The sequence below is a fragment of the Echinops telfairi genome, unplaced genomic scaffold (genome assembly GCF_000313985.2).
Source record: "Echinops telfairi isolate 266 unplaced genomic scaffold, ASM31398v2 ScPeMD7_3;HRSCAF=10, whole genome shotgun sequence".
NCBI classification, from domain to species: domain Eukaryota; kingdom Metazoa; phylum Chordata; class Mammalia; order Afrosoricida; family Tenrecidae; genus Echinops; species Echinops telfairi.
In genome coordinates this window covers 62,837,814-62,851,126 of record NW_022103899.1, presented here as the reverse complement: position 1 = coordinate 62,851,126, position 13,313 = coordinate 62,837,814, and the positions used below count along the sequence as shown (strand labels likewise).

The 13,313-nt window shown below is 55.2% G+C and overlaps 1 protein-coding gene across 1 annotated transcript in view; it reads left to right on the top strand.

Annotated features, from left to right (window-relative positions):
• The first annotated feature begins 150 nt into the window (after positions 1-150).
• Positions 151-13,313, top strand: part of LOC101639400 (ILK associated serine/threonine phosphatase) — a 20,217-nt gene continuing 7,054 nt past the window's right edge. Inside the window, exons 1-6 of the mRNA XM_045294456.1 lie at positions 151-247; positions 7,158-7,168; positions 7,236-7,299; positions 10,201-10,266; positions 10,710-10,769; positions 12,808-12,927. Coding sequence (XP_045150391.1) covers positions 151-247; positions 7,158-7,168; positions 7,236-7,299; positions 10,201-10,266; positions 10,710-10,769; positions 12,808-12,927 — 418 coding nt within the window. The remainder of the gene's footprint in view (positions 248-7,157; positions 7,169-7,235; positions 7,300-10,200; positions 10,267-10,709; positions 10,770-12,807; positions 12,928-13,313) is intronic.

Sequence of the window (13,313 nt, the reverse complement as noted above, 5' to 3'; positions counted from 1 at the left end):
GCACCCGGGGGCCCCGACGCGCCGGGGAGGTGCCTTGGTAGCCTCGGCGCAGACAGGGTGTGCGCTTTTGCGACTGACCAACGTCACGCAGCAGCGTGGTCTCCAGGGCCTGGGCGCCGCGGGGGCCTTCGCAGTGGGCGTCCTCGGGCCATGCGCGGTGTCCGGGTGGGGCCCGCGGGCGGCTGGTGCCGGCCTGCTACCGCGGCAGCGCTCGGAGCCCCCGGCCGCCGGCGGGGCACGGGCGAGGGTTCGCTCCCTGCACGGTTCCCCCTTCCCCTGGGTCCCTCCGAGCCCGGATCGGATCGCCTCGACGGCAGTTGAGTTAGTATTCCATTGGGTGGAGAGACACCCCAAAGATAGCTTATCCATGCGCCCACGGATAGGCATTCTGGCTGTTGACCTCGCCCTCAGCGCATAGTGAGATTTGCTTGGTGTGAAGCCCCTCACTGCTGTGACTCCTGTGCTTGCAGTCCCTCCAGGGTCGACAAGTACAACGTCAGTTCCAACTCATGGCCATTCCAGGAACGAATGGTGGGGTGGGCTTGTTGGAGCTCTGAGGCTGTCTTACCTTCAGGGGAGCAGCCTCTGCCTCGTTCTCCTTGAAGCACCTGGTAGGGCTTGAACTACCGACCTTCTGATTAGCAGCACCCCTCAGATGACATGATGGAATGATTATTAGTGGTGTGGTGCACTCAGCGATCCTGTACGACTGAGTAGAACTGCCCCGTAGGTGTAAATCTTTCAGGAGGTGGGGAGGGGGGACTGGTCATTTTTCTCTCTAGGAGCAAATGGCAGAATGGTTTAATCACCGCCCCACCAAACCAAGCTGCCCCTGCCCATCAAGGGCAGCATCGAGCTGGGTTGTTTCCGAGAGTGCACGTGTACAGGAGCGTGTTGGGGCACAGAGCCACCAGCCTCCCATTCTGCACCATACTGCCTTAACCCTGGCACCACCATGGCACTTCCAGCTGTAGCCAAGGTGTGTGCCTGTTTGGGTGAGCCAGACTTGCAGTTGGGTGCTGTAGTGGGGGCTTGGGGGTGGCTTTCCAAACCCAGAGCTGAAGCTTGGACAAGTTCACAAGCACACTCGGGGCACCAGGCTCACCCCAGCCCGCTGACTCTGATCATGAGTGTGTGTGTGTAAAATAATTGACTTTTGGTTGTTGAGAACATAGGCCGTGCACGCACACACTCACCCGGGCTCTATAGTTTGGACACGGGGAGTTGGTGTGTTTTGAATCCTCCAGGTGATCTGTGTGGGGAACGACTGCTGCCGGAGAATACAGAGATGATTAAGGAGCCCTAGTAGTCTAGTGGACTCTGGCGGCTAACGGCAGGATTAGCGGTTCAAATCCACCAGTGGCTCCTCAGGAGAAAGTTGAAGCTCTGTGCCTGTAAAGATTTGCCGCTTTGGAACGCCCAGGGCCTGTTCTTCTCTGCCCGGTGAGTCAGAAGTGACTTGATGGCAGTTGGGTGCTTTGGATAGGTGTCCTGGTGGCATTGGGTAAATGTTTGACCAAAAGGAGGGCAGTTTGACCCCTCCAGCCACCATGAGGGAGAAAGATGTGACTGTCGCCTCCCTGAAGATGGTGGGTCTTGGGAAACCCTATGGGGCAGTTGTGTCCCCGAGGGCCTCTGAGTCAGAACCAGCCGTGGCAGTGGGCGGCATGTTGGGAATAGATTTTGGCTTCCGAAATGTGCCTGCCAGCCACCTGTTTTTATTTTTGTTGTTTTGCATTAATTCGGGTCAGCTCATGGAAGGTTCCTTTGAGATGGTTCCAGCAAACAGCAGCCGCTGCCAAGTGGACACCCTCTCGTGGCAGACCCTCTGTGTCAGGATGTGTGCAGGGTTTGCTGGGATTTGTCACACGTAGATTGCCACACCTCTCTTCTGAGGGGCCTCAGGGAGGAGTTGACCTTCCAGCCTTGGCTGTAATGTCAGGACGCCAAGGTGGGTGCTTGATGCTGGGGGGCACAGGCAGTCACAAACCGTGGCCGCTGAGTATCTTTTACAGCCACCTCTACAACAAAGAAGGCGTGTTTTCTTGATCCCAGCTGGCAGGATCAGAGCCCAAAGTTAACCTAATGGGTGGTGAGCCAAAACCGATGAGATGAAATGTAACAGGTTGAAAAAGAAAAGAAATCATTTGGCCGAGGACAGAGTCTGATGCCCCATTCTTGGGAAGCCGGGCAGTTTTGCTGGTGCACGTGCACGGAGCCCATCCTGGGGATGGAGAACTCAGCGACAGCCTGCGGGAGAGGTCGGGGCCCAGCGGACTGAGGGGCAGCTAAGCCTGTGGTGCTCTCCGGAGCTGCATCTTCCATTCCTGATCTGAAAACGGAGTGGTGCCACCTCGGGTCCCCCCAAAGGGTGAAGTCATGGGCTAGATGTGGTGCAGGGCACACGGTGCAGCTCCCCTCACAGGAGCGGTGGATTTGAGGGGAGGCTCAGTGCGACCCTGGTGGGCGTGTGCGGAGGCAGGAGGCGGCCTGCTCGGCCAGCTCAAGGGCATTTTGTCCCCTTCCAGTTCTGTCGTGTTTTTACAATCACATCTTGGGTTCTCGGCCCCGCCCCCCTTATTCTCAGGAAAAATGTAGAAAAGTGTGCCGTGCATTAGCTGTTTGCAGGTGAGCACAATTGGTTTTCATCCCAGTACCATTTGAATCTTTAAAAAAAATAGTTTTATTTGCATATACCTCGCATATACAACTTAATTGTTCAGTCACCCTCACAATCAATTTCAGGACTCTTTTCTCCCCCATTCGTAGCACCCATCCTCCCCTGCCATGCCACTGGGCAACTATCAATCCAATGACTGTCTGTCTCTGTTCTATTCTATGCATCTACCTGTCCTGCACTGCGCTGGCAGGAAGTGATGCCAGAGACAACCGGGAGGCAAACAAGCACGACCCCAGTGACCATGACCGAACAGAATGCAGAGAAACTGCAATTGAAAGATGAAAACTTTAAGATGGGCCAAAGGGGAGTCCAAATAAGGTTCGACATGTTAACCTAACCACGTCTGTCATAATTGACTCTGTAGTGGTCTATGTCTGCTCGCGAGGCCGTTCACATCCCTGGACAATGTTCCTGGGGTGGGGGTGGGGTGGGTGGGATTCACCTGAGGCTTTATCCTCGTGGGGACCCTGCAGATAGATTTGGGCTCCCGCTATCAGCCATGCTTGCAAACCAGGTGTTCACAGTTTAGGCTCTGCTACCATTTCCCCGCTTCTGATTTAGGTAGGGCTTTGAATTTTGAGTGAGTGAAGTTTAAAAAATGTTCAAGAGGGGTTTCAAAAGTTCATAGCAAAATGAGAGTGCAAAGGCTATTGTTTACCTAAAGCCGAAATATCCTTAAAAATACTGCTTTGAAAACATTAGAGTTGTAAGCATCAGATTAAGGTTAAAGGAAACTTAGGTGTGAGCAAGAAGAAAAGCCAGAGTAAAATGGAAGTGGATGAGATGCAGGCGCGGGAAGTGGGGGAGGGTCACAGCTTCTTGCAGACAGAGGACACCACGTTGCAAACGACAGAGTGAGCAGCATTTGTCCGACTGGGTGTCCCGAGAAGGAGTAGGCTCTGCTCATGAAGGATAAGTGGCAGCAGGCCAAGTCAGGGAGGTTGACCCTCAGAGTGCAGATGGACAGATGGCCCTGCCTCAGAGACAGAAGTCAGGATATCCGAGGGAGCTTCAAATCGTTCCTGGGAAAATGGGATGAAAAGATAACGGATGTTTCCAGGGACTCTTGAAGCCCCTGTGCACTGTCAGGGTGCTGAGGGGCACGCCGGGCAGCGTCCAGTCCACGCACACCGCCTTGTGACCCAGGAAGTGCTCAGAGGCCTCCCTGGCCCGTGGTCCTGATGGAGCCTGTGGCCACACCTCTTCTCCCGTGGATACTCTGGTGGCTTCCGTGGAGGGCCGTGGTATTGCCACGTGAAGACCTGGAAGCAGCCTGAATGCCCCACACCAGGGACCCAGACTCAGGTGCTAGGCTGCCGCCTTCTGGAACCCTCTGGAAAGAATGACTGGGGCCTGGGGCCCTCCTGTGGGGCACCTTCTCCAGCAGTTTGTGTGTGGAAGGTTGTATAGAGGACTGTCTAGCACTGGTTCTCAGCCTTCCTAACACCGCGACCCTCTAATACAGTTAGTTCCTCATGTGGTGGTGACCCCAATCATAAAATTATTTTCGTTGCTACTTCATAATGTAATTTTACTACTGTTGTGAATCGTCATGTAAATATCTGATGTGCAGGGTGTATTTTCATTGTTACAAATTGGGCATAATTAAAGCATAGTGATTCATCACAAAACAATGTCATTGTCTATTGTGAAATGATTATTTCTAATGACAAATAAATGAAATTTTGTCTTGAAGCTTGGTGTCTTGTGGGTAACAGTCTTCATGCCGGGTACTGTATGTGGGTGGACCCACCTGGAGACAGACAGAGGAGCGGTGTCTCGGTTCCTGAGCCCATCAGAAATACGCGTTTTCCGATGGTCCTAGGCGACCCTGTGAGAGGGTCGTTCGACCCCCAAAGGGGTTGTGACCCACAGGTTGGGAACTGCTGGTCTGGCTGGAAAGCACAGGTGCTCGCGCGGGACTTTTGTTTTAGCCCGTGGGTGTAGAGCCACGTCTCTGTGTTCTGTAGTTGAGACGATGGCTCAGATCTCAAGACCAACAGGGGCACAGGTGGGAGGTCTTTTCGTTGCTTGGTGGTACATGGTGACCTTTAGGGAACCTGAGTTTGAGCCACTCGGGGGTCGCCCAGGAGCACGTCCCCATCGTTCACCAGGAGACTTGGGAGAGAGTTGGTGGGGAAGCCGCCGTCTTTACTCGTGGTTATTTCCCACAGACTTTTTGAAGCCCCTCACAATGCCCACTGGACTTCACTTCAGAATGTGGCTGACAAGTCAGAAACCCATGTGAGATTAATTATGAGAGAAACTTCTTGAGTCTTATTTCACTCTTTAATTTTATTTTAATAAATCATCTTATTGGGGCCTCTTAAAGCTCTTATAACAACCCATGCATTAGTTGCATCAAGCACATTAGTACACATGTTGCCATCATCATTTCCAAAACATTTTCTTTCTGCTTGAGCCCTGGTATCAGCTACTCTTTTTTCCCTCCCACCCTCATGAACCCTTGATAATTTGCAAATTATTTTTATTTTCATAGCTTACACCGTCCGCTGTCCCTCTCCACCCACGTTCCTGTCGTTTGTCCCCCTGGGGTGGTGGTTGTACATTGATCGATTGCGATCAGTTCCTCCTCCTTTCTCCCGTCTGGCCTACCTTCCCGTACCCTCATGGTATGGCTAGTCTCATAATTGGACCTGAGGGTTATCTCTCCTGGGTTCTGTGTGTCAAGCGAGAGTGCTTATCTGCACCAGTGTACCTGCTCTGGTCTAGCCGGATTTGTAAGGTAGAACTGGGGTCATGATAGTTGGCGAGAGGAGGCATTGAAGAACTAGAGGAATGTTGTGGGTTTCCTCAGTGCTAAACTGCACCCTGGCTGGCTCGTCCCTTCCTTGGGACCCTTTTGTGAGGGGCTGTCTAATTGTCTACAGAGGGGCTTTGGGTCTCCACTCCGGCCCCTCATTTGGATCAATATGGTTGTTTGGTGTCTTTTGTTGCCTGGTACCTGATCCCATGGACACCTCGTGATCACACGGGCTGCTGTGCTGCTTCCATGTGGGCTTTGTTGCTTCCCTGCTAGATGGCCGCTTGTTTACCTTCAAGCCTTTAAGACCCAGACACTGTATCTTGTAATAGCATCAGCCTTCTTCACCACATCTGCTTAGGCACCCATTTCGTCTTCAGTGATCGTGTGGAAAGGTGAGCATCACAGAATGGCAGGGGATTGGAACAAAGTGTACTTGCGTTGAAGGAGAACTTGAGTAGAGGCCCAGTGTCCGTGTGCTACCTTAATACTTTACCTATAAATATATGTACATAGACCTGGTGGTAGTTATGTGATCGTTTGTCAATTTGAGGATTAAGAGTGTAGGGGTGGAGTCTAGCCTGTCAATCAGATCATAGGCAGCGAGGCTTTTGTGTGCGCATGGCCTTCTTCTGAGAATTCTGGGAAATCCTGAATGTCCTCCTTGAAGGCGGAAGACACTCTGCTCACTCCCTGGGAGACATTGCAGCTGACAAGACACATGGAACTACCCCAGTGCCCTGAGCTGGAGAAGCCACATGGACCTACCCTGATGCAACCAGACCGCTGAAGCCGGAGAAGCCACGTGGAGACCCCTGCCAGCGCCGAGATGCTTACATGCCACTGGACCCAAAGACTTTCTATCCACTGGACTGTTATCCTCCTGCATTCGGCGTCATTGCATGTGCTTTGTGAATCCTTAGAGGATTTTATAGATTAGTATCAGAAATATGTACTAATACTGGACTTCGGGGCTTGGACTGGACTGGGTTGAGATGTTCTTAATGTACAATTACCCGTTCTATAAAACTCTCTCTTAAACACGTATGAGTTTCTATGGATTTGTTTCTCTAGCCTACCCGGACTAACACAGACCTGTATCCCTATCGTTATATGCTAATATCGTTACATACATACATGCCTATGCTTAAACCTTTATCAACGTCTTTTGCCTCCTAGTTCTTTCCTATATTTCCTTTTACCTTCCTCCTGCCCCACTATCATGTCCCACCTTCATTCGGTTCTGTACTTCCTCTTGGCCACGTTTCACTTGATCGAACCCCTCTGGGCTTGTTTTACCCTGATTAGATTCATTACATGAGAGCTTGGGGGCCTCTGCCAAAGGTGGTCAAGGTCTCTCTGCCCAGTGTTTGTCCAGAATTGAGCGTAAGGCCCGGTGAAGGAGAAGTTCTTTTTCACTGAAAGTTGAACCGTGGGGCCAAGTTCAGTCCCAGGCGAAGGGTGACTGTGGGCCAGTGTGTTGGGTGTTTTGTTTATTTTAAAGAATCCAATGTGAACTCTTCTACATTTGTGCCCCCGGGGATGGGAAAGGTGTTCTGGAGCTAAGACGGAGTGTGGGGGCTGTCGAGGGGGTGAGGTGAGCCGGGTAGGGCCATTGGCAGTGGGAGGGGTGGTCCTGTGAGAGGGTGCAGGCACTGGAACCTGCCTGCCGGGGCTCGACTGCCCGCCATGCCTCCCTCCTCTGCCCCCCAGCTCCCACACAGGTCAGTACAAATAATCACTCTGTCTTCCTCAGAGAATGACTGTGTGAAGCAAGTTAAAAGTGCCTAGAGAGCGCGGAGCGGCCTGCCAGGGGTGCCATTTCATCAGCCATCCTTGGCCCTGGCTGGCGAAGGTATGGAATGACCCGTTAGGTTGAACCTGAAACCCTGTGTGCAGCCTCCCACCAGGGACGGCTCTGTTTGATGCTGTCTGTATCACGTCGTGTCCCAGCTGAAACCCATTCACAGCACAGAATGGTCGTGTGGACTGAGGGGACAGTGGTGTAAACGGTGACACCACGGGGGTGGGTGTCCAGCATGTGCCTGGTTGTAGGGTCGGCCCTGTTGGATTCTCTTGTGGGCAGGGATGTTTCCGCTGTTCGACCCAGCCTGGTTGGGGCTCCTCTTGGATGTGGCCCGGTTTCCCACATCTCCTCGTGCTGTTTGTCCTTACAGCGTCTCCTGTGGACTGCTGATGTGGACGGTCGTCTTGGGCCCTCTGACTGTACCTGGTTGTAGTATTAAATTTAAAAAGTGGTGCTGGGGGAGGTGGGGGGCCAGCCCCCACCGCTAATACTCTTATTACTACTACTCCGATTCAGTAATACTACTTCTGGGTTCAGTGATGCACAATTGTACGGTTGAGATATATAAGCATTATATTAAAGTCATCGAGAGCATGAGAGATATTACAGTAATACAGTCAGACACGTTACATGGCAACATTGCTCACCTCAGCTTGGTGGTCCACGTGGAGAGAGGGGGAAGGGAAGGAGGGAAAAGGAACAAGGGAGAGGGGGAAGAGAGTCAGGGAGGTCAGAGTCCGAGGGGTCCGAGAAGTCCCCGCCTATATTGCTGACCCATGCCTATATAACTTTTGGGGGCATGCCAGCCCACTAATTACAGATAGAGACATACGTCACAGGGAGGGGTTACACTATAGGGTACCCAGTAATGAGAGGGTGGTCTAGGGACTGGTCTCTGGGTCTCCATAGGAACCCTTATCAGTAGGGTGCAAACCCCTCCTACAGGAACCAAGCTAATGGTCCCAAGCTTCAGAGAGAAGTAGGCCATTGTCTCCAGCAGCAGGGAGCAGGCCCACCCCCGTGGTGGGATGAGACAGCAGTCTGGCAGCAAGGATCTGACTTCCCCCCACACCTGGTGAAGGTTTGCTGAGCGGACCGCCACCGTTGCAGAAATCCATAGTTCTTGCACATCTGTTTCACGTCTCTGATTGCAGCCTTCACAGTGTAACGTCACTCAGTCAACCCTCCCCCTGCCCATTTATCTGTCCTTCCTAGCCGCTTTGCCCAACTGCTACCCTTCTGGTCTCCAGGTGATGGCGGTGCTGAGGTGTGCACACCTTCTCGTCGTTCTCCTTGTAAACGTGCCTACCGTGGGGCTGAGGTTAGATCAGGCCCGAAGGGTCACTGCTGGTCATACCTTGGGGGGGTTTACAATCAGTAAGCTTGGTCTTTATTTTAGTGACCCGGGGTTCTGTCCCCCCATACACACTCTGGGGCCTTCTGATGGGATTCTTCTCAGAGCTGTGGGGGGTGGTTGCTGGGCCCCATCTAGTGCTTCAGTCTCGGAGTTGTGGAAGGCCGACACCCACGTGGTCCATTAGGACCGATTGCTTCTATGCATTGTTGCTTTTCTTTGCTCTTGTTTGCCCCAGATGGGAGAGACCCCCTAGACGGGAGAGACCCGAGGGGGGAGGCAGCCAGCTTCACTGTCACCCTTTGTTTCTCCCCAGTTCTGGGGTCAGGGCACCTCCATCTCCTTAACAGTGAGCTAGAATCTGGGAGGCAGCTGGAGAGGAGAGACTGGTGGTGGTGGGCTTTATGGGAAGAGGGGCAGTTGGGTAGGACCGATGGAAGGTGGGCCCTCTGAGGGTGTCGGGTGCCTGCTTTTTGGGTAGGGCAGGTTGCTGGCTCAGCTAGGGCTGTTGTCCAGAGTCACTAGCTCCCTGCACCCTGCCACTGAGGCCATCCTGCCGCTGTCGCGAGGAGCCTGCCACCTCCACACCCCCACTCGGTTTGAGACTAAAAAACCACAAACCACGCATGGAGTCGGTTCCAATTCAGTGACCCTGTAGGACAGAGTAGAGCTGCCCCTGTGGGTTTGAGACGGTCACTTCTTTACTGGTGTAGAATACCTCCTCTTTCTCTCACGGAGTGCTGGTGGTTTCAAACTGCTGGCCTTGTGGTTAGCAGCGCAACTTGTAACTACTGCACCACCAGGGCTCCTGCTCGACTCCAGTTCCCAGTTAATGTCATTTGAATAGGAATTGTTTAAAGCCTGGGGAACTCTGAAGAGAGGGGTTCAGGCCACAGGCTTCCCCCACAGCTGAAAATGCAAGTGTCCTTTCCTAGACCCGCGGATAGCAGGTCCCCAAACTCTGTGGGCTTTTCCCTGGGGCTCTGGCTGGAGCCTAGGCTGCCTGGCTCTGACAGCCTCCGGTGCTGACCACCCAGGGCTGGGAGAGGAGCAGGCCTCTGTGCCAGACACAAGGCACACAGGTGACTGCAGCTCAGTGTCCAGTGCACAGCACAGGGAACAGATCCGAGTATGAGTGGGCCGCTCGGCCCGTGACCCTCCTGCCCTGGATCCGCACAACTTCCACTAGGGCCCTCTTTCAAGGAAGTCGGTGTTACGATGCTTGTTGATTCTGATAATAAAAGTATCACTTGACTCAGAATAAACAGCCAACCAACCCCCAAAGATACATGTCGGGCCGGAAAGGAAGCAGCCAGCAGGGCTGTAGTGAGCATGCTGGGGTGGGGGGGCTGTGTAGCAAGGCCTCATGTCAGTAGACAGTGAGGTGGATGTTGCCCAGTGGGAGGGCAGATTGCTTACAGATCACATCAAGAAAGACCTCTCCACAGAGCGCCCCATCACCCCGCTTCCCTGTGGGGCGCTGCTCTTGGTGGACAGTGGCCATCAGTGCCTACGGTGTCTGCCCAGCACAGGTGTGCTGGGGCCTGGACGGTAGGTTGCCTGTGTGTGTGCTCTGAGTGGCTTCCGTGTTTCAGGAGAAGACGCCCAGAAGGGAGCGCTGCTCTTCGACGCCCTGCCACCGGCCAGCAGTGCTGACTCAGGTACAGTCTGCAGGCTCTCCCAGGTGTGTGTCTACCTCTCTGCTCCTCCTGGGTCCTCGTGGTCTCAACCTGTCTCCCTCTCCCCCGTTTCAACACGCAGATGGTTTAGGTGTTGGACTTCTTAAGTTTTGAGCCCCTGGCACCAGGTAAGGCAGAAAAATCCACTAGTCGCTAGCCCTGAGGAGTGCCAAGGCAGCAGGGCGGGCCGTCTCCTCGGCCGTTTGCACCAGTCGAACGAGCGCGCAGGCAGACTCGTTGGTTCCTTTGTAGCGCTAGGGCTTGAGTGCGCAGTAGGCTGATTGCCTGCAGCGGGCGCTGCCGCTGGGCTGACGAGTGTCCACTTGACCGCACCGGCCTGACGGGTGCGCCCTGGTGGGGTGGATGCTGACACCGGTGCCGGCGGCAGCTTTCACGGTGTGACCGCCTGCTCTGCTGTGTTTCAGGGCCGGGGGGACCTTTGCTCTTTGATGACCTTCCACCTGCTGGCAGCGGCGGCGAAACAGGTGAGTGAGTGGGGGCAGAGTAGCAGACCCCCAGGCTATCAGGGATGCCTGCGGGGGCAGGATGGCAGTCGCCAGCGCCTTGTTCTCTGGGGTCTCCGTTTTCCCGCACCTGCCTGTGTGTGGAGAACGCACAGAGAGCTTTCCACCGCACGTAGCTTCCACCTCGGTTTTACTCTGTGTTAAGGGGAAGCAGGGGCTCTTGGATGGAGCAGACAGGGGAGCTTTGGTACTCTGTCACCTTGAGGGGGTTTCCCCCTTTTCCTTCTTGGAGAACGGAGTCCCCTAATTTACGCTGAGCCTAGTTGTTAATGTTTCTCTGAATCTCCGAGCCCGTCATTTTGACCCTGGCAGGCCCAAGCGTCTCAACGGTGTTGGGTGCGCGTGGCAGCGTGGAAAAGGTAGCTTTGAGAGGAGCCAGCCGCCTGGCGTTACAAGGGATCTCCATCTCGGGTGAAGGCCGAGGGCCGCCGAGCTGGAGACCCTGACAGACAGACCGTGTGCAGAGCCTCTTCTGAAACTCGAGGCCCAGTGGTGGGGTCTGCGCCCCCCAGCAGCTCTGCAGGAGACGGCGGGGCTCCCTCGGGCCCCCTCCCTGGAGCAGTTCTGCTCTGTCCCTGGAGCTGCCCTTGCAGCCTGAGAATGACTCACGCAGCCCCGGTGGGAGGCTTCTCCGTGTGAGGGCCCCACCTCCCTCTGCTTTAGAGAAGCGTGCGCACGCACACGCAGGAGGGAAGCAGGACAGGAGAACAGAGCGTTGAAGCCAGGCTGGCTGGATGCAGTGCCGCCGCCCTGCACCTCACCGAGAATGTCCTGGGGGGACACTGGCCCGTGGCCTCAGCTCCCGGTTGTCAGCCCTTCTGTGTGATGGAGCAGAGCGCCGACCGCTGGTCTCCCCCGTCATCGCACACAGGAAGTGGTGGTGTCTCCAGTCACCACCGATCCCGGGACCTTCCCAGGCACAGCTGTGCACTCAGCTTTGTGAGCGCTGACCTGGGCAGGCCTGCCCTGTTCCACACTGAAGGACGGGAAGCCCCTATTGCTCTCCCTCGGCCGGCGACAGGACAAGGTTTTGCTCAGCAGCGAAGTGCTTTGTCTCAGCCCCACTGTGAACTGCTGGCCCTTTTGCACATAGCCTCGTCCATCTGACTGGATGCTTGAGAAGATGCCGTCACCCCAGCGCACAGGGCGGTGACTGGGGTTGACTGTGCACTGGGCCACACCTGTGCGTCCCAGTATAGACCGGCCCCCCTACTCCCTGGAGGCCGGTCAGCAGCACCCCTTCGGATTCTCTCTTTGGGAAATTTACAAAAAGACAGGGACTGCCCCGACCTACTGGGGATGTAGGCACAGGTGGGAGTAACCTGGAGAGTGCCAGGGACTTGCTCAGAGTGGGTGCGTGACACCAGGCTGCTGGTGAGGCCTGACAGTCATTGGCTCTGCAGGCCCGGAGTTGGCTGGTCGAGGAGCCAGCTCTGAGCTCAGATGCTGAGCTCCATTTAGGGCCATTCCTGTAGCAGCCACGGCTGCTTGTTGGCACTTTGATGCCCAGGCGCTGTGACAGATGGCCTCACGGACCTGTTCCAGAGGTGACAGTACCCCCCTGTGATGGAAGGTTGACGAATTTGCCTTGTGAAGTCACAGGTCCGCTGTGAGCAGCAAGACTCCTTGTTCTGAAACGCATGCCTCGTCCCTCCGCCACCCCCATGGCTCTGCCCGCCGGCCAGTGTGGAGCCAGCAGGTGGGATGGGACCAGCAGCCTCCTCGTCTCTGGGATACCCACCCACAGGCCCCAGGGCCTTTTTGGCCCTTGCTACATTTTTTTTTTTTATCTTGCCTAGAACACATCAGTATGTGTCTTAAGGAAGGCTGTGGGCTTACATGGCCACACGTCTCTGCCCAGAGTTCCGGGCAGGGTCCTGGCGGGGCTCTTGCTGTGGTTAGGGTCCCATTGGGGGGGGCGCCACCACTCGCTCCTTTCTGCTGGGCGCCCGTGCTCACTGGGCTGGGGTCCTGCCTGACTGGCTGCCTTCCCTTCCAGGTGCCCCAGCTGCCCCGCTGCCCCTGCTGGCAAAGGAGGAGGGCAAGGCCGCCAAGAGGAAGAGCCCCGCGGGAGAGAAGAACGGCAGGGAAGAGCTTGTGGAAAAGAAAGTTTGTAAAGGTTTTCAGACAGTTTGAAAACAAATGTCTTAGACTCCCTACTTTAAAGCACCCCCAGCTGAAGGATGCTCTGCTTTCTAATCGTTGCCCTCCTGTCCCGTCTGCCCGTCAAGCCTGTGGGCTGTCTGCGTGTGCGCCCTGGCACCTCCCTGCACATCTGGCGACCGTGTCCTCACGGGAAGCCCCTCTGTGCTCAGGAGCGGAGCTCCTGGGCTGGTGGTCTGGTGTCCTGCCCGCCACTGCACCCTTAGCTCTCGGTCAGCCTTTGGGTTCTGATCTCTTTCTGAGTGGGGGCGGCGGGGTGGGGGTGGACAGTGCTGGAGAAGGCCTGGGCATTAGCAGTCAGGTTGTACTGTCAGGGCCCCAGCCGGAGAGCGACGCCCATGG